Source organism: Aythya fuligula, chromosome 4 (genome assembly GCF_009819795.1).
Source record: "Aythya fuligula isolate bAytFul2 chromosome 4, bAytFul2.pri, whole genome shotgun sequence".
Lineage (NCBI taxonomy): Eukaryota > Metazoa > Chordata > Aves > Anseriformes > Anatidae > Aythya > Aythya fuligula.
Genome location: NC_045562.1, coordinates 5,906,712 through 5,927,131, shown reverse-complemented (window position 1 = coordinate 5,927,131; position 20,420 = coordinate 5,906,712). Strand labels below are relative to the sequence as shown.

The window sequence follows — 20,420 nt, the reverse complement described above, 5'->3', positions numbered from 1 at the left end:
AAGGGTGCAGGTGTAGAGGTTTCATCCCTTTTCCAGGGGGAATTTTTGTGCATTAACACTGATATAATGGTGCCCGGCTCTGACAAAGATGAGCAGCTGAGAAATACATGTAATAAATAATGCACATAAACACGCAAGATCGTTTCTAAGGGAAGTAAAGTGGAAGCCAGCCTTTTTAGCTCACGGCTAATGTGGTGGAATAATAAAACTCCTTCTGAGATGCCGTTGTCTGGCTTGACACGCTTTGTTTTTCTCTTTAACAGGGGAAGTGTTCTTGCAGATTAAAGGCCCACTAGAAGACACATATAAAATCTACTGCTATCGCCACGATGATGCACACACCATGCTGGAATCCTATGAAAAGGATGAAGAACTAAAGCAGCATTTAAGACACTGTGTACAGTCCTTAAAGTAAGATCTTTTCAAATGATGATTTCCGTCCATAGTCAGTTGCCTGGCAGGGAACATTTTAAATGGATGTAGATGAAAGGTCCCCTGTAAATCCAGAGTTTTATGAGGCTTGCTGGGAGCTCTGGCTTATGCTGCTTTCATGAAAAGATGACAAGCCAGGGGCCATGATTAGATTTCTTTCTCTCTAGGATGGCCAAAAATAGCACAAGAAAGGTTTCTCTTCCCTTAGCTTCAGTGCCCCATACTGGCAGAAGAAATGCTGCATCATATAATGGGCTGCTGGGAACACCTTGCCCTGCTCCTAGGAAACATACTGCCCCCATTTTCAGCACTTCTATTGCTCGAGTTAAAGCAGCGTGCGCTAGAGCTGTTCACACACTCAGGTGTTTCTGGGCCCCTGCTGTAAGGCCCCAGGGATCTGGAGCCTCGTGATGGGGAAATTTGATAGTGGTCAGTGCTGAAGCAAGTTGTCAGGTCATCCCACCAGTGGAATTTGCTTCGTGCAGCACCAGCCCCTCAGGGAAATGTTTTGAGACCTTGGGGTGAAACACAATAAATACCTCTCTCTTTCCTTCCGTGTGGCTTCCTCCTGCACCCTGTCACGAGAAGCAGCTCACTTTCTGCATGGGGAGCGCTGCTTTTCCCACCCGCAAGCTCCCTTGCTCCCTCATTTTCTCAAAAATCTTGCAGAGAGCTGTCACGAGGGAGCATACCATGGTCCTTCAGATCATAGGTCTCTCAGGTCTCTCTCCAGCTCCAGAAAAGGCCCGTGCTGCATGCTTCCAGGAGAGATGTAAAGCTATCACAAATAATTAATGGCGTGTACATCAGCAACAGATATTTCAGCTATACCCCAGCTAATGATCAGTTGGCAGAGATGCCTTAAGACTTAGGAGATGGGAAGTGTGCTGGAGTGAAATCTGGGAATAGTGGCAGAAGAAACCATTATCAAAATTAAAAGAGAAATGTTTCCTTTGAAGACAGTTTATACTGAAAATAAGGCTTACTTTGTGCAACATGGCCTGTTATTAAATAGATAGCAAAGTGTATGTGCAGGGTACTGAGGCTTTAACCACCCTGGAAGCTGAAAGAAATAGATTTTCATATAAACTCAGGCTTTCAGGCTAACGGATCACCAGGTAACATCCCCTAAGGGGGTGTTTTAGTTGCTGACTCCTACAATATTCTTTTCCGGCTAATCAAGAGAAGTTGTTACTGTCATTCACTCATCCCTACTGCTGAGGCAAGAGGATATGGAAGGAAATAAAGATAAAAGATAGTGTCCATGTAGATGCTGGGGTGGAAGTTGCCACTTGAATTCCAGAGGCAGTAAGAGAAGCTCCTGTTCCATCATCACAGCTGGGATTTGTGAAGAGAAAGGATATTTTATGCTGAACCACTGTAGCCTTTGGTAGCAGGAAGTGACACCACCTTCCTCACAATGAAGCCTTGTTTTGTCTTGTTCTTTCCTGAGTAGCCTTTAAACAGGAACCAATGAAAAAAACACAACTGCAAGTATACTACGTTGTGCTTTTCTCCCAGTGGCTAGGGACTGCTGCCAATTCAAACACGAAGACCTGAAAGCACACGCTCGGACGTGGAGCTGTGGTCACCTAAACCTTCTTACTTCTTATTAGAGAGCACTTGTCCTAGGAAGAAAACTACGCAGCATTTTTACCAAATAAGTTGCAGACTGTTTTCTGGTGTGAGACATAAGATACATGGGGGGCGGTGACTGCTATTTTTGAAAAATGTTTACTTCTTAAATATTTTTTTTCCTTGGGAGAATGTTGTTACATTTTAAAACATTTAAAAAGTTAAACTAGAGGCTTCTGTGCCTCAGCTGAGTAATATCTGCCATGCAAAAAACGACTTCTATATCAGGAGTAATTTGAAAGTGGCTCTGTGCACATCTGTACAGACAAATCAGATTAAATTAGCCATGCTTAGATTCCTACTCCTCCTGTTGACTGCAGAGGAGAAATTCCATCCCAAAATGTAGGTGTCTGCCTTGGAGACATGTGCAAATCCAAATTCTGTAGAATTCCGTGTTTAAGCAGCGATTATGCAAAACGGGGATGTTGTTTGCTAGCTTAGCCAAAGAAATGCATGCAGCTGGTAAAAATGAAAGGATGCTGGCAACTACCTGCTCTGCTTTCAGTCTGAAGTAGTTTGGTCAACTATTACAGGGGCAGAGGGACGTCACGAGCACTCAAAGAGCTGATGGTGCAGAAGCGATGAAAGCGGCAGCTTCCAGATGCTCGGTTAGCCACCGGTGGGCGAGGAGATAGGAGTGCAGGCAGGCAGAAAGCAGTGGCTGATGATGTGATGGCAGTGCTCAATAGCAGAAAAGCTTAACGCAGAGATGAAGCGACATTTTGGTTCCCTTGCATTGGGGTGAACTTTTTGAAGTTCAGTCGTACCAGAAGGAAAGTATTCTATGTGCATATTCGCATATTTCCAAATTACAGTCATATATCCCTGCTGCTTTCAGTATATATATTGACATTTTTCTACTCTCAAGAGGTTTCGATTGATATGTAGCCTCCCAAAAAATAGAATAATGTCATTGATTCTCTATCCTAAAAGGCTGAAATGTATTCTTTTGCATTTAGAAATATGTTTTTACTTAAAGAAAGTAGACAGGGATGTATTTAAAGTGTAAGAATAACATGCCTAATTTTGCTTTTTGTCTTAAGGACTTGATGATAGTTACTGTTACTAGCACAGTGACCCAAACTTCCTTCTCCAACAGTTTTAGAAGATGACTAGGCTTTACAGCTAAAGTCAGGTTTCTGACAATCCTTTTTCATTTGGGGCTGTCCTTTCAAAAAGATATAGGGCCAGATTCATTGGTACCCTCTGGCTGTTTTGTGCAGTTCTGCTGACACACAGCAGCCATAAACCTAAGTTAACTGGCCAGTTACAGCTGCTCTGTGTCACTGAGTGTATCTGAGAATCTGGCCCGTGATCTGTATAAATCCTTTTAAGAGGAAGCTAATATGTTTTGGTTTCTTTTCTTTTGCAGAAAGATGTACGAGGAAGAGTAAGTACTGTATCTTTTTTTTTTTTATGTAAAATAATCTTGAAAATACCTTTTATTTATCTTATGCTTAAAACTGTACATGTAGAAATTTTAAGAAAACAAACCTGTTTCCGTATAATGTATAGATTTCTACAGGACATGTGTGATAAAGACTCTCAGTTTTAATTTCTCTAAGCCTGTCTGGTTTTCTAATTACTACTGCACCAGCTTTGTACTATTTTTCAAAACTTGTGGTTGATGAAGCTACTTAATTTGGTTGCCAACTCATTCAGAGCTCTTTATTACCACCTTGTTGTCTAATAAATGTCTTAGAGAGCTCCGAGGTCCTCAAGAGTGCTTGTCAACAACTTAATGTCAAACATGAAAATCCAGACACCCTTAAATCATTCTGCATTAGGCCCCTGTGGACCTGCTCAACACACACTAGGCTCACAGGTAAAGCTATTCCTAAGGTGACGGCACCTTTGGTAGCCCTAAATATGTAAGAAATCTGTCTTTCTCCAGAGCTTCCCTCTGGCAGTGGCTGGAGGGTCATCAAAAAAGAACAAGCCGATGGCAACACTTTGCCAGAACACTCACCCAGCCTCTGAAACCTCGTGGTTAAGGGACTTCTATGCTTAATGTGACATCTTTGAAAAGCTTAAGGTAGAATTTATCACTTCTGCAGTTTTGGACATCCAGCAGGCCAGGATCATTGAAATGCAACAACTCCTGAAGTTACCTGCAGGGAGAGGTCAGAGGAGGGGTTAGCCAAACTAAAGAAAATTATTGCAACCTAGACCAAAATGTTAAGGGAGAAAAGAGGAGTGGGCATGCTTTATACAGGTAGGAGAGGAACACCTGTAACATCAGAGAATTTGACAGTCAGACATCACAAGTAAAGTCAGTGTAAAATAGACTTTGAAGGATTTGCGTATTGAAATCCTAAACTGGAGTTTTCAAGATTTATTCTATGATTTGAAATAGTTTTGCTCCATTTGGTTTTGATGAAGGATGTTCTGTAATCCTTTCTCAAAAGGAGCGGGGTTCTTAAGAGGAACACAACATACCCAGAGAGTAACAATAAGCTCACGTGAGAGAGCAACGCATATCGAAATAACACAAGACTGGTTGCTCTAATAACTTTATCAGAAAGTAACGTCCAGTTTTCTACTTTGAACAGTTTCTAGTGGACCATAGCTTACAACCCACTGGCTGAGCTGAAACTGGCTCTTGTAAAGCCTCACGAGGAGCAATGCTGGCTACCTCGCATGGCGTGGTGGCATTTCTGTTTGCCTCTGAAGGGCAGGGCACTCAGAAATGCCACTTCCTGCGATTCAGCGTAGAAGTTGTGGAGTCACAGCAGCCCTGGGGCAGGACTGCACCTGAAAATCTGCTTAATGGTGAACTGGAAAGCACGGTGTAACTCACCCCAAACCATCTCCCAGATTGCTTTTCATTCAAGCATGGTCAAGAAAACAATTACATACATAACAGACAATGCTGCCCTTTGCTATCAACTAGATGGGCTGAATTCTGCTTGGATTAACAACTGTGCAGCCTCAGTGAATTCCCTGGGTTTGCATGAAAGCCCTACAGCAGAGAGCATTATTTGCCCTGCACGTTTTGTGCTAAGCTCCCACACAGTAAATCATAAAGCCCAAGTCTTTAAGACACGCTGCGGCCCGTGATGCACGCACACAAATTCAGAACTGCCAAGCCAAACACGACACTGTCCTCAGCCCTGTGACCATACTGGTTATCACGTTCACCACTGGACCTACCTGCGAGACACTGAGAGCACGTGAAACGAAATCCTGAATCACCTCTCTTTGCGTAGCTCGCCACCATGTATTTTTTAAAGCGGTGGCAGTCTTTCTGTGTTTGTGCTTGCTTTGTTGTGAGGAGGGAGGCAGGGCACGCTGCGAAGCTCGCCGCAGTGAAGCCAGCTGCATTTACTGCAGAGCTATGGTGATAATTTGCGATGAGATTAGAGCAGCTACTTACAACCCAGAGTTCTTGCTAAATTCACGATAAGACGGGGGAGAGGCTGAAGCAGCATTGCAAATGAATTATCAACTTAATTTTCTGCACAATGGATGTCACAAGCCTGTTTCAGCCGTGTGGCAAGGCCATGTCCTGCCTGGCTGCTGGGTGCATACTAACAGGGACACTGGAAACGGGGCTCATCCAGGGAGAGAGGTGATCATCAGATAATCTTGCTGGGGAGAATTAGACGAGTCGAACTTTGTGGCAGTTCGTGCCCCAGGGAGTCATTATCTTATAACAAACCTACTATCTCTCAAACCATATTGCTAGACTGTGTCATGCAGATACGCAAACAGAGGGCTGTTTATCACTTGGGCAGCTGTCCAAAGTGCAACTGTATAAAAAGAAGACACTTGAAGATTTTTCCATTCATGAGGCAGCTTTTATAGAATTGCATTCATGGGGCTTTTCAGAGAAAACAATAACAATTTAAGATTTTTTTTCTCCTTATTGCTGCCAGAAGCTGAAAGAAGGCAAAATAGCTCTATATATTTAATGTAGGATAGAGGGGAAATGAGGGGGATTGAAATGATGAGAAGGTTTGGGGACATCAAGAAGCTCTAAAAGGCATCTACTGTTAATTTTTTTCATGCAGAACTTTTCACAGATAATGCCTGTGCAAGAGAGATGGTTTAAATATGCAGATGTCTCTTCTCAAAGGCATTCAAATTGTTCGTTAATTAGTCAGCAGTAAGGACTGGCTGTTTTACTTTTTATACATATAAAAGTGGGAAAGAAAGCTTTTTTTTCTCTTTTACTCTTTCTGCTGAACAAAACAATAGACGTCAGCCTGCAAAACCAAGTGGATGTTCCCTGTTTTTTATACTTCTATGCTGTAATATTCCCTCTTCCCATATTCGGAAATCCTTCTTCCCCTGGCATTACCTCTTGCACAGTTACTGTCAGACAACTTTTTTCCTTCCAAGACAGCCTTTTTGGGGCATGCAGATGGAAAGCCTGCTCTGCTTTACTGTCCTTCACTCTGTCACCTACTGCTCACTCATGGTTTCAAGGTGGGGGTCTGTGAGGCAGGGGCATTTCATGGCAGCACTGGTAGTGCCCTGTGCCAGCCCCGTGGAGGCTCAGGCATCATGCGATGTCACCTACTGGAAGCCAGCTCAGAAAAATAGCAGGTAAAGGATGGCAGAGCTTGCACTGGCAGGTTGAGAGGTGTTGTGAGAAGGGATGCAGCAGTGAAAGGGCATCCCTTTTACTCACAACATGGAGATGTTGCAATTTTAAGGCCGAAGGCCCAGAGCAGGATGTAATGGCTTCAGTCACATGCATTTCTCAAACTTCCTGTTATTTGCTCTTCCACCTACGTCTCCCTTCTTGGGTGTTGTGGTGTGCAACTTGTACCATACACGCCCCTCAGACTGAGTGGGCCAGTTTCAGAGGTAATGTCTAAGCAATAGTCTGGCAAGTTGCTGAAAATACAGAAAACTCAGACCTGGTGTGTATTTCTCACTGAGGGGGCGAGAGGATGGTTTCGTTTACAACGGCCCATGTTCCCTGACAGATGTATCTTATTTTTTGACTTAAGTGGTGATTGCACTTCTGTGACTCAGTGCAAAGCATTGCTCTGGTTTTGATATTTTCTGTAGTTGAAAGCTCAACTGAAGGATATAAAAGGCAGCAGCTTCAATGACTAGACAGAAATAATAAGATTTTTTTTTTTGTCTTCAAGGAGTTTCTCCTTATGTGACTTTTTCTTGGTATAAATTATAGAGGGAAGCCAAATCTAATGGATATGGGATCCCTGATGATCAAACCAGTACAACGGGTGATGAAGTATCCCTTGTTACTCTGTGAACTCTTGAATTCAACTCCTGCTTCTCACCCTGACCACAAGGCTCTACAAGAGGCCCTTTTTGCTATGAAAAGCATTAATGTGAACATCAATGAACTTAAAAGGAGGAAAGATTTAGGTAAGAAAAAGGCACAGTAAATTCTTCTGTCTGTAGGTTTGGGCTGGCAGTTACAAGAGAGGTTTCAGCTCCAGTTACATTGCCACAACAGTTTTGGAAGCTTGTATTAACTTGTATAGTACACTGGGCTTCAAGAAAGTAACAGATGCCTTAATGTCACTTGTCCTCAGCAGCTATGCTATCTGACAAAGGATGCAGACTCCAGAAACATGAAAATGATGAAAGAATTCATGTCATATCCATGTTCATCGTCAGTTATGCAGTTGCAAGCACTGATAATAATTAAGACGCTGTGATAGCACTATTTCTTATAGACTTGCCATGCTGAAGCCTTAACTTCACTCTTCTCAAGGCTAGCATTGATAACAGGGTTTTCATCATTTTCACACAAGATTACAGCAAGTGACATCAAAGTGTCTGGTCTCAAATGGTTTCATATTTGTATCCCTATCCCTGTGAAAAGCCCTGTGAATACAGACTATTAGTGTCATGAAATTCTCTCTCTGCAGTGCTGAAGTATAAGAGGAATGATGATGATGAAACCCTTAAGGAAAAGTTTTCCCGACTGAATATTCACTCCATTAGCAAGAAATCCAAGAGGGTCACCAGCCATCTGAAAATACTGACGGGGGGAGAACCTCAGGTACTTACTCATCCAACTGCAGATTTGCATTGACAGCTTCAGTTCTGCTTTTGCACTGGGCATTTTTAAAGACATTTTGGAAATACAGTTTGTGGTGTTGCTTTTTTCCTGCATCATTTATAAAGTCCTTTTCTGAGTGTCACGTAAGACAGGAAAGCTCTTTGTGATTGAAACAGAAAATAGCATAATGTATTCTCTACCTTTTCCTCTTTTATCTAAGTTTCTCAAACTTCTGATCTTTAGCAGAGAGGAAGCGACCGGTAGTTTTGTGAAAATCAGCCTCTGATCAGCTCTTTGTGGATAAACTGGCAATCCTTATTGTTGGTTTTGTGAACAAGTTCTGGCCGTTTTACTCTGCACCTAACATTCAGGTCCTGAGCCCTGCAAGGAAGATGAGCAATACTCCTGATTAGTAAAGGCCACGGCTTTTGCCTCCACATGCATAAGGATCTGTAACCATCAAAATTACCAGAGGCAAAGAACCTTGGGATAAATCCAATGGGGGTTGGGTGGCCAAAACCAAAATGCTCTTTCATAATTTCAAGGTTGTGCTTCAAAACCTACCAGGATAAACACATTCAGAAGAGCTCCAGTCTGAATCTCAAAGAAAATCAATTATAACTGACCTTGAAAATGGTATCTGGTGCACCTCCCTACAGGAGATAGCTGATCGTGGCAAGGTCACTTGCCTTTCTAGATGTGACTTTACAAGATTTGTGCCGTTTTTTTCCTGTTTTGTTTTTTATCAGTGGTTTCCCCCTTTCTCTGACGCAAATTACCCACATTTATTTTTTCTGCTTTTTTTATTTGCACAATGGAAATTTTTGTATTTTCACTGGTTTTCCCACCAAATCCCATGGCAGAGTAGAACACTGACAAGGCTATATAATCAAAGAAAACTATGGAATTAAACTTGATTAAGAGAAGGTGTGATTTTTTTAGATGCCTTTTTTTTTTTTTTTTTAATTAACCTTAAAATATTGGAGAATTTAGAATAAGGAGATACGTGTTAAAGATTCAGCCCTCTCTTCTGCTTAAGTAAAGAAAGTCTTCAATTCACATCTCTGAAAAATGCTGTGACCCGTACAGCAACCCTCCTGAAAAACAGACCGGAGATTTCTCAATTTCCTTAACTAAAAGGTAGGCAGAAATAAATGTATTTTCAGGCTGCACAAGAAAAGTAGAGAAGCTCGTTTCCAGCTGCAGAGGTTACAAGCTGAAGAGCTGGCGTGGCTCTAGAGCTAACAGCTCCACCTACAGCCTGCCTGGGAGAAATCTCTCCATTACCCACCCGAATGAGCATGCAGGGAAATAATGCTATGACATAAAACTATATTATATTATCGCCACTCTTCCCCCAAATGGAGCAACAATATACAAAGAATTGAGAGTTTTACTGATGCATGTAGATGTGCAACTGTTTGCTTCCATTCGGTTTGGCAAAAATTAAAATCTGTCATATTGCCCAGTGTCTTTGACTCTTCTTGGATTAAAATTGGAGTTTGGGAGAATTAGGGACCAATCTGTTCTGCTTTCAAAGGGAGGAGTTCAGGGAAGGTTTGGGATTTTTCCAGCGGAGCCCTAGGCACTTCTTTAATTAGCCAGACTCCAAAATAACAGTGGAAACATCTATTTTAGGTGAAAGATCAAACCTTTAATAGGGAAGAAAAGCTGTTTCGAAGCTTAGAGAAGACTGTGAAATTGTGTGTGAAGAACATTTCATCCTCCTCGCAACATCTACAGGTGGGTACATGCCTTTATGAAATCCGTGGCCACAAACCACGTCCATAACCAGTTTAGCAGACATTTCTGCCCCTGGTTAGGCAACACCAAATTATTTATAAGCAGGCTTTTCTACATTACACTATTAAATAAATCAGCTCTGATTCTGCTGCATTACTGGGCAAAGAAGTTATGAAGCCCATTCTTCTGCTTTTTTTTCCTCACATAATCAGGAACCAGGCTCTGTGGAGACCCATGGATACAGTGCAGTAAAGAAAGTGCTGTCTGGTAGCACAGTTACTACTTTCAATCACTGTGCAAAGCTGTCATATATACCACATACAAACCCTGCAGTAGAGCACCAACTAGTTGTCATAAACAGTGGCAGAAATGAGTTGCAGCCACATGAATTAAAATGTCCTAAAATATGTGTTTTGGACATAAGGACTCCTTCCTTAATTCTCTTGCTAGGTGGTGTTGAGGGCTAGCATTAGATGGACACAGTTCTCAAGTGCTGTAAATGTTTTTGCTTTAATCTACCCCTCAGAAGATGTGGGTTTGCTGGTAACTTACCAGCTTTTTCCCTCTCGTGGGCAACTTGTCAACTTTGTAGAAGCCACAAGGTGTACGTGTGCCCAAGCTGGACCTGGAGTTTATTTGAGAGGTAGGCAAGATCAATAGCCAGCTGGCCAGAGCTTATCGCAAACACACCTTGTTTGGCTCAGCAAACAGGGGAAGGGCTGTGAGCTCAGCCGACAAAAGTTGTTGCCTGTAATGGTGTTGACAGTTCCTTATCCAAACGGATGCACACTTCATTAAGATTAAAATTCACTGTAAGTGAAACACACTGTAGTCCTACTTGGTCCTCCAAAATAGGCCTTTCAGGGTGCATGGTGCTTGAGCTGGTGTCTTGCCGAGAAGTAGTTAACTTCCAGTGGGACTTACATTAGATTGGAGCACAGTTTTTTTCCAGTTGAATATTAACAACTTTATTCTTCAATAGTTTGCATTGAAAATAGGCAAAACACAGAAACGTATTTTTACAGTAAACAATCCCACAATGGGGGGAAACTGCACAGAAAAAAAGCAAATAGGTATGCAAGATGGAAAATATTTCTGATTCCATCAATAATATTGCAGTGAATGAGTGAATGCAGCACATTAAAACAAATTGTAATGTTTTTTCATCTTCCTACCATCTTCTCATTTAGGATTCCATACACCTGGCTGCACAGAACATAACTGGGCTTCAGGAAGTCTTGCAAGACAAAGAAGATGAAGTCAAGAACCACTCGAAAAAACTAAACAATACTGCAAATCTCTGTGAAGACCTTGTAAGTTTGTGCAACACCCAATGTCACACAGATAACTGCCTGTGAGTGAACAAATGTATGCAAGACAGACAAGACAGAAAAGAGCAAAAAAACACCTTCAGGAATACGTTAGGAAAGATAGATGAGTGTTTGTTTGTTTGTTTGTTTGTTTGTTTGAGTTTCTGTAGGAAATCAGATAAAATTCAGTTCAAGTACATTGTGTTTCCCTGAAAGAGCTAAAGAAAACTTCTTAAGCTAAATTCCTGTGTTGAAGCTAAAGTCTTTGTGCTAAATTTGCATCTTTCTTCTGAGCTTCAGACAAGAGCAGCAGATCTCTGCTTTTACCAGTTTTGTTACCAATATTCAGAGTTTCACAGTGACTTTTGCAATCTTTGTTATAGTCATGAATTATTATTAGCTCCTAGAATCACAGAGCCGTGAAAATCTCAGTTTTATTACTTTTTCAAGTAAGTTACCATGCTTCATATAGAGAAAAGTTGAACAATCTGGATATAGACCATAAACATTAAAAAAGAAAACAAATCACCTAATAAACTGTAAGATTTTTCACATATTCTCTAGCTTTCAGGGTCCAAAGGAACTCTAATGCCTGTCTGTACTAAGATCCACTAAAATGTCTCTTCAAACAGCTCAGGCTGGAAAAATTCAGAGGTGGAGGTTTTCTTATGCCTTCCTAGGTCTGTGCTGACTAAAATGCAGCTATTCAATCCTTTCCAAAAAAATGAAAACAGCATCTGCCAAAAACCAAAAGGATTTTTGACAGACCACATCCTCCCAGATAATGACAGGGAAGTGAGATGGTGTATTTCCATTCCTTTGAAGTTCCAGAATTTAAAAAGAAACTCAAAAATTAGTTGCGATAATTAGATTTTTTTTTCAATATCTTTAAAATGGATGAGTGCATGAAGTAAAGAAGAGGAACACCTCTATCATTGCAAAGATGAGTGTGTCCAGAACGGAAAATGTTCCTTCCCCCTCTCTGCCCCACCCCTCCCTTTACAGAACCATCAAAGAAAAGCAGAAGAAATTCCACAAGAGGTAGAACAGAAAACTTTTCTCAAAACTAAACTTCGTAACTCCTATTGACTCATAACCCAACTGCCCTGAAGGTTTTTGTACTTTACAAAAAGAAACCAACATTTTAATATTATTTAACTGTGGACATTGTTTTAAACCATGTTTATTTCTATTTATTTTCTATTTGTTTGTCTGTCTTGGATTTAAAACAGACATATTTTATCTTCTATATAGTTAAAACAAACTAACAAACAAACAAAAAGCTGTTGTACTGATGTTGAAAAATGAATAGCTATTTGCATGTTTTCCTGAATCAGCACTGGGCTCAGAGTATGACATTTCTATCCTTTTGTGCATTTGTCAATAATGAGTATATTCCTCTCATGTTTTAGGGAAAACTTTAGGGCAGAAATCCACAATAGCCTCTGCATTTCCAGAAATCAGGACCAGCAGTTTGGAAAAATTGTTTTCTTAACACAACAAAAATTGCTTCACTATACACAGCCTAGTTTTTCAAGTGGAAATGAAATGGAAACTACCTAGCCAGTGCACATCAACTTGGCCTTGGGAGAGCATTTCTGGTGCTAAAATGGATGTGCCCTCAACCGTGGGGTGCTACAGAGGGGAAGAGGGATGGTTGCTCTTTTATTCTCACAATCAACCTGACAAGTTATTTCACAAAAAACATCCAAGGGTTTTAACATGATGATGAGGTTTACTCAAGAAAAGCCTGTTCTATATTTGAACACATGGCTATCAAAAATAAATGTTATTTAGTGCGATATTAATCCTTTGAGACAATTAGAGGCTAATGGAAAGATCTAAGAAGGATTTTTTTACCAGTTATCTAGTTTTGCTGATTACTAGAGATAAAACCAACAAGCATAGCACAACTTAATCAAGTGATTGTGTTTGCTTAAAAAGGAATAGAGTTACGGCTATTTCTAGGAAAAAAAAAATAAATAAAAAAAAATAAAAAAAATAAACCTTTGATACCATTCAAAACAAAGACTGCCATTTAACAAGATGTCAATGTCTCTAGACTACATGGGCTGGAAATCTCAGTTTTATTGGAGTGTAACACTACTAGGCACTAAAAAGCACACTCACCTGTTCTCCAACTTCAGTATTCATGGTTATCCTACACTGACCCTTGCCTCATTTTTTCCTCCATGGTAACACAAAGGGCAGTATCACCAGCTGCATGCCCCAAGGGACCATTTCCATTATCAGAGACTTTAAGAGGCAAACCTGTTACCCCTCCTTTGCAATGTTATGAAGGAACTTCTAACTCATGCTAGACCCTGTGTGAAGCTGCCCCTGACAGCAACACTTTGTGAAGAGCCAGTAACAGATTGCTTGTTAGGCTGCAGTCAGGCTTAACCTGTTACTGGGTCTGAAGAACTGTTTGAATGAAACAATCTGTAGTTTTGTTTTATTACCTTTCCAGATGGCTCAACTGGACAAGCTTGTTTTGATTCCTCTCTCAGCACTACAAGCCTTGTTTGCAGGCCCACAGAAGCTCATCCAGAAGCGCTACGACAAGTTGTTGGACTACAACAGCTACCTTCAGAGGTCAACAGGAGAAGAGCTGGACCTGGCAAAGAAAGACTATGAGGCTTTAAATGCACAGCTAGTGGAGGAACTTCAGGTATTCAACCAAGCAGCCAAAAAGATTGTGTTGAATTGCCTGTATTGCTTCATCACCCTCCTCAGGAATATTATGGCTGCAGCACTTCAATCAAATTCTTCTGTGGTGGTGCCTGTTCCAGTAAGTACATTAGAAATAGGCATAGCTCTGCGGATATGCCTCTTTCTGCGTGATTTGGGTAGAGATATGTAGGACATGTACCTACATGCTACACCAATTTTACTTGGTCTGCTAAGCAGTCAGGCGTTGGGATTTTTTTTTTTTTTGCAAGCCCAGCAAAGTTTTAAGTTTGCAGCTTACGTTTTGTCAGCCTGGACTTTTTGCTGAGAATGATCCTAATGCAGCTGTTCCAGCTATTGCAGCAAAGGTAATGGCGAGAACATGACAGTAAGGCAAAATGGAGGCGGTCTCTAGCATTTCACCTTGCTTTTTTTAGGGGGCTCTGCCCTGAACAGCCCAGAAAACAGGGCAAGAGAAATTCTAAGGAAGTTCATGAACACTTCTGGTAGTATTGGATCTGCAGACTCACACTGGTGACTGCAGAGAAGTGGCTTAGGAGATCTGATGAAATCATTTCTATGAAAGCAAATTGCTTTTAAATCCAAATATGCTGCAGAAGCTCCTGCACAGTAGGAATAGGCAGAAAGGAATAGCTTCGTCTATGCTGACATTTTTAGAAAGTTACAATCATTTCACTCATGGAGTCAAAGCCACAGCAAGGCAAGAATGCCTATCTGAGCTACACAGAAGTGCGTTAGTTCCTCCAGCCCACGTGACTCTTTCTGTGCAGTGTGAGCATTACCTTAAGATTGTGAAATTATTCTTAATTTGTGTGAAAATTACACAACGTTTGTTTTGTTGTATTTTTCACTGGAAGACTTGAGCCCTCTTATAAACACACCTGTGACAATGCCTCCCCACCTCCAAACCCACTCACCTGAACTGCAGCCTAGTAACTGTATCTGGATAAGCCTCTACATGTGAAACACGTTGTCCTGAGGCCCTTCTGGAGTATCCCTTTCCACCCAGGGATGAACAAAGCACTTTATAGTCAGGGGCAGCTGAAAAATTGAGAAAGCGAGGTCAGGATCAAAAGATAGAGCTGCACTGTTTAATTGGAAAATGAAGGCTTTTCCTGCAGGAAAAAAATTGGATTCCTATAATTTGGCCATTTCATGCTTTGGAATACACACTATTGCATCAAGTGTTGCTTTCTATGATGCCTTTCCTACAAAATTACCTTTTTTTCTTTTCTGTTTACATCAGCAAATACATTTGGGGTTAGGCATAGACCAAAAGCACTTACCCAGTGCCACAGAGCTTCAGTTTACCCCTCTATCTTTAATCTGGTAGCAGCACACAGTTGCACAAATGCACAGCTGTGGGGTAAGCTACTCCAAGCCTTACAGCACATTGGCCACTCTGTGATAACTGCTGAGATGAGCATTTGCATCTGAAAGCAGGTGGCTCAGTACTGTAAATGCAAGGCTGTTCATTTACATTTTTGTTGCTGTTTAGAATATTTTTTAATGGTTAACTTAAATCTCTATGTCCTGTAACTCTAATAGTAATCATTTGAAACTTTTTTAAGCACAGATCTTTCTTTTCTTTCTGCCTAGTACACTATAGGATCTGCAGGAAATTGCAGTAACTTGTCAGGTTTTGTGATTCCTAGTGTTCAGCCCATTAAACCAAATCTGCTGTCTCAAATCTCCTTACCATTTTGTTCATGAGATCTAACCCACCTTTGTGTTTGCAGCTGTCTTCCTCAAGCATCTGTGAAGTGCAGAATCAGTTGATGGAGGAGGTTCACAAGCTGAATTTTGTAAAAGAAAACAGCAGCGCAACCTTTATTGAAAGAAAACTGAGCTTTGAAAAAAAGAAACCTGTCCCTTCTCCAGTGAGTATCATACATCTGAATTGTATATGAATCATCCGCTTTTGATCACTTTAGAGACAAATCCATATTTATGCCACTTAGAGGGCTTGCTCCCTTCATTGGGAATCTGAATTGGGTTATTGGAACGGAGCTGTTCTATTGACCAGTAGCTTCACAAGATTTTTGATGCTGTCTTCATGTTATTTTGAAAATCTGCTTGAAATCACCTTTGATTATCCTTAGGTCTTTAAGCACACGGTAAGTCCAAGGCTGCATATGCAAAATTGGATCATTTCTCTTGTTAAACACTTTTGCAGTGAATCTTATTCTTTGAATGCAGAACTTTTCCTGATTCTTAGCTGCAGTTCTGTTTATATTTGTGTTTACACATGTATGCCCACACATACACCCCCACAGCAGAAGACACATAAAGTCCAGCAGGAAATCTGCATGCCTGTGGTTCTCAACCTTCTCAGACATTTACAGAGCTTTCAGGCATCTAGTTTACAGTACAATATAAAGCCATATATATATACAGTACAATATAAAGTCAGCTGCAGATTTACAGGAGAAGCCAAGGAAGTGGGAGGATTCACTTTAGCATCAGTAAGGCACACATACTCTTGTGACTGTGGTACGTTGGAGTCACATTGATGTGCAGCACTTCCATCTCTGCCCTCTAACCAAACCGACCGAATATGCTTCCAGCAGTTAATAGCACCTTGCCCTTATATAGCAAAATAATTTTGTACCATTCGGTTTCTACGGAGTTTTTGCCTAGTGCCTTGTCGTGCAAGTTGTTATATGACCCTAGCATACCTCTGCTAATTTTATTATGCTTTTTGTAATTTTACATAGGAAATCAAAGATCATCGTTAGTAAAAACAATTAAAGCTGTTACAGTTCACATGCAGAACACAGGCTCTTGTGGAGTACTGGCTAAGAGAGAATTCATTATATTCCTGTATTTTTTTCTTTGAAATCTGCCCTTTATTGGTCAGCTATTAATACAACAGTTGGGCAGGCCCTGGCTGCATATGCAAAGGAGATTTGGCGACCTATAGCTGTGTAACTAACTCCTTGATCTGTGTGTAAGAAAGTAGTCAGCTGCCACATGCAGTGTACACTAGTTCCTTTTATGCATCTGTGCTGTTCTAGAAATGGCTTCAGCATTATTCCTAGTGAATAATTTTTTTTTCTTTTCAGCTCGAATCCCCACGCCAAACAGAAGCCGACAGGTCCAAGCTGCTGTCTACGTACAGCACGGAACTGCTGTATCAAGCTAAGCGCAAGTGCAATGCCACGCAGGAATTCGATATTGATTTGCATGAAGGAGAATTGGTGGCTGTCGTGGAGCAAAAGGACCCCTTCGGAAGTACGAGCAGATGGCTTGTTGACACAGGAAGTAAGTTCTTTGCACAAACATCCCAATAACAGCTTCCCTTTAGGCTATTGATTTCTTTTCATTTTCGGCCCCATCTGTTTGCCTCTGTCATACTGACAGCTGCATAAAACAGTTGGTTTTGAAATCATTTAACTGTATTTTGCTGCTTATTTTTTCTCTTTCTATTCTGATATGTAGACCTTAAGGGGTACGTGTATTCCTCCTTCCTGAGGCCTTACAATCCAGCCAAAGTGCAGAAGGATGTAACAGAGAACAACTTCTGGGATGATGATTTTGATAATATCAGCCTCTTTGTCTCTTCACGGCCCTCCTCTGACAGCAGCACAAGTCCAGGGCACAAGAAAAGTGACAGCAGCTCATCTCTTCACTTCTGTGAAAATCCGACAACTAATGGCAGAGGGACTGGTGCTTTTCCGGATATGGATGATCAGCAAGTAAGTATAATACCTGTTGTGCCTGTCTTCTTGTTTTTCTTATTTCAAATACAGAATTATACTGATTATAATTTAAATAATTATTTAAATAATTTAAATAATTTCCTTTTGCACTGGAAAAGCCTTGCACTAATCTCTCAGTATGTAGGAATTTGATATCCTGTCTTCTCTGGCTTTCTTCAATAGCTACAAGGTAGGAAAAGATACACAGATAAACTGTGAATCACAGTCCTGTCTCACAGAAGACACACCTTTGCATCACTTCACCACACGTACAATGTCCCAGAGTTCTCCCTTTGCAATCAGTTTGGGGATTTTCCCACTTAACTTTGACAAGACAGCTGGGGAAAGCTGATCAGCAAGGCACAGAAGTACCCCGTTTTTACCCTCTCCAGATCAGATCGCTGCAGATAGGATCTCTGGCAGCTGAGAAGATGGCTTGAGGGATCCGTCCTAGCAGCTGCCACATTTAAGTGCGGGAGCTTTAGGAGAGGTGATTCTCTACATGGAAACCTTGCTGGAAATTCTTGGGCTTGTCCAAGGCTGCTTGGTGTGACAGCAACAAACACTTGGTATGAGCTGAAAACCTTACTGACGTAGCGCTCTCTTTTGTTGATACCTCAGAGCTTGTTCTGTTCCTTCCCATGCAGAATTCCTCAGATCCTTCAGTTTTACTTTTTGTTTTGGCCCTGTTCTTTGTACTCTGTGCAGCAATTACAGACCATGCAGTTACGTAGTGGCTCAGATACGTTCTCACACATTTATATATCCAGAATTCATGCTAACACACGATGACAGGATAAAATGTGGCTACATTTCTGAATTCAAGTTTTGTTTTCTTTTTTTTGTGGCTTTCCTTTTTCAGACCTTCTACGCTGTTTATGCATTTCAAGCAAGAAATGATCAGGAACTCAGTCTTGAGGAGTACCAGAAGGTTAGGATACTTCGTTTTTCTGACCTGAGTGGCAATAAAGAATGGTGGCTAGCAGAAGCCAAAGGTCAGAAAGGATATGTACCATCTAATTATCTCGGGAAGATGACATACGCTTAGGAACAGAAAGGTCCATTCAGTGCGTTTCTCTGAAGTAGACAATAATAATCTATTACAGTTTGCAGAAAGCAAGGCAAACTCACAATTGACTGACAGAAGCCATGGCATCTGGTACAGTGCACACATGATATTGAGAACCTCCATTCTCCAAAAGCCATCACCTTGTCAAGACCTGAGGGAGAAAACATTTAATAGGAAGACTGATTCTGATTAACATCTCGAAGAGCTGGCTTTTCTATTACCCCATAATTTTCTCTTCTGTCAGTGTCCTACGTCAAAAGTCAACCTACAAGTACACATTGCAGCTAACGTTATGTTTTTCTTTCATGATATTCAGCAAATAATATTCAAGATGAAGACAAATAGCCTTGAAAAAGGACAAATCTAGTCTTCAGGGATTGTAGTTCAAAATGAATTATTCCTAAGCCCCTACCTTGATGAACATAGACAAATCTCAATACTCAGGGCTTTTCCATTGTCTTTTTTTATCCTCAGCCACTTTTGTAATGAACCTTTTTCTCAGTGACAACAAATATTGAAGTGGGAAGAGAAAAAGGGTTTCATTTTCATAGGAAACATTTCAATTTAAAACATACTGAGTATGTTGGTGCTAGTGGCTGGTCTCAGGGAAGAAGGTATATTTAGTTAAATATGGAAATGCGTGGAGAGGAATAGCAGGCACAAGAAACAGGTAACGTGAAATAGGGAAGTTATTATTCTCAGAAAAAAAAATCACAACTACTTCATATGATTGGCAATAATTTGTAGCAATATGAATGTGCCTCTAGGTTTGAAATTACATGCCTCTACACTAACTGTGTTATAGTGCAGGACGTGTGTAGTGAAACAAAACTTGTGTTATTAGGCTTGGGAATTTATTAAGCTTTGGGGAAAAAAAAGTGAAGCAATGCCTTACCATGAATATTTACTGTCTATCTGACTCCTTAGGTCAGATACAGAGATCTTACTGTCTAGTGAATAAGCTAGGATTTAAGATGTGTCAAAATTTCTCTTCCAGAAAAAAAACACATTCTCATTTTGAAAGTGTCTAACATTAGAGTGAACAGTGAGTGAAGAACATATTAATGAGCCGATTTACAATTTGCAAAACTCAGGGTCAGAACCCCTGTATTTTGCTAAGGTATCTTAAAAACCGTTAAGGTTATTTTAATAAGTTAAAATGGTTCACATCATATCCTCAGTGAGCATGAGAAAACAAACAAACAAAAAAAACAAGGAGTGACATGATTTTCAAGTCGTGCTTCTTGAGGTTCACTGCCTGCAGCAATCCTTAGGTCAGGGTGGTGCCCTACACTTGAGCTAGACCGAATGGTGATCTAACGATACGTCATCACTATTACCATTGATAACTGAGTGTTCATCACAATCTATTTCAATACAGAAATGCCTACCCCCTCTAGTGATGAATGAAGACCTTATTGTGCTAAGCACTGCATAAAAGGGGGGAAGAAGCAAGAGACTAGGCCTAAAGCAGTTAGTGTAAGAGAAAGATAAAACTCCTGTCAGGTATTTTCTGTATTGCTTCATAATTGCTTATTACTGACTGGCCATTAAAGTGACAACATTATTAAATTTGATGAGGGGATGTTGCTGATCAAGGGTGTGTGGATGAAGAAATTGTTCTAAAGCTATTGTGCAAGTTTCTACTTCCTGTAGCTGAAGTGCGGGGTATGAAGATAAAATGAACCCAAACCCTTCCTGAGATATAATAGGAAATAACCTGTCAGCAAAGAAAGGATGAGAGAAATTATGGTAGCTGATGCAAAAAATTGCTTTTGCTGCACAAATGAATCTAGTTGCATTTTCTTTAGAGTCCTGTATTTTTCTTTCATTTTACTGAAAAGGTGAAG

At 40.7% G+C, this 20,420-nt stretch overlaps 1 protein-coding gene across 1 annotated transcript in view; it reads left to right on the top strand.

Annotated features, from left to right (window-relative positions):
* Positions 1-18,549, top strand: part of ARHGEF38 (Rho guanine nucleotide exchange factor 38) — a 33,590-nt gene extending 15,041 nt beyond the window's left edge. The window contains exons 4-14 of the mRNA XM_032187279.1: positions 264-411; positions 3,440-3,457; positions 7,214-7,413; positions 7,923-8,056; positions 9,695-9,799; positions 10,990-11,112; positions 13,580-13,900; positions 15,540-15,680; positions 16,866-17,064; positions 17,242-17,498; positions 18,364-18,549. Coding sequence (XP_032043170.1) covers positions 264-411; positions 3,440-3,457; positions 7,214-7,413; positions 7,923-8,056; positions 9,695-9,799; positions 10,990-11,112; positions 13,580-13,900; positions 15,540-15,680; positions 16,866-17,064; positions 17,242-17,498; positions 18,364-18,549 — 1,832 coding nt within the window. The remainder of the gene's footprint in view (positions 1-263; positions 412-3,439; positions 3,458-7,213; positions 7,414-7,922; positions 8,057-9,694; positions 9,800-10,989; positions 11,113-13,579; positions 13,901-15,539; positions 15,681-16,865; positions 17,065-17,241; positions 17,499-18,363) is intronic.
* The last annotated feature ends 1,871 nt before the right edge of the window (positions 18,550-20,420 follow it).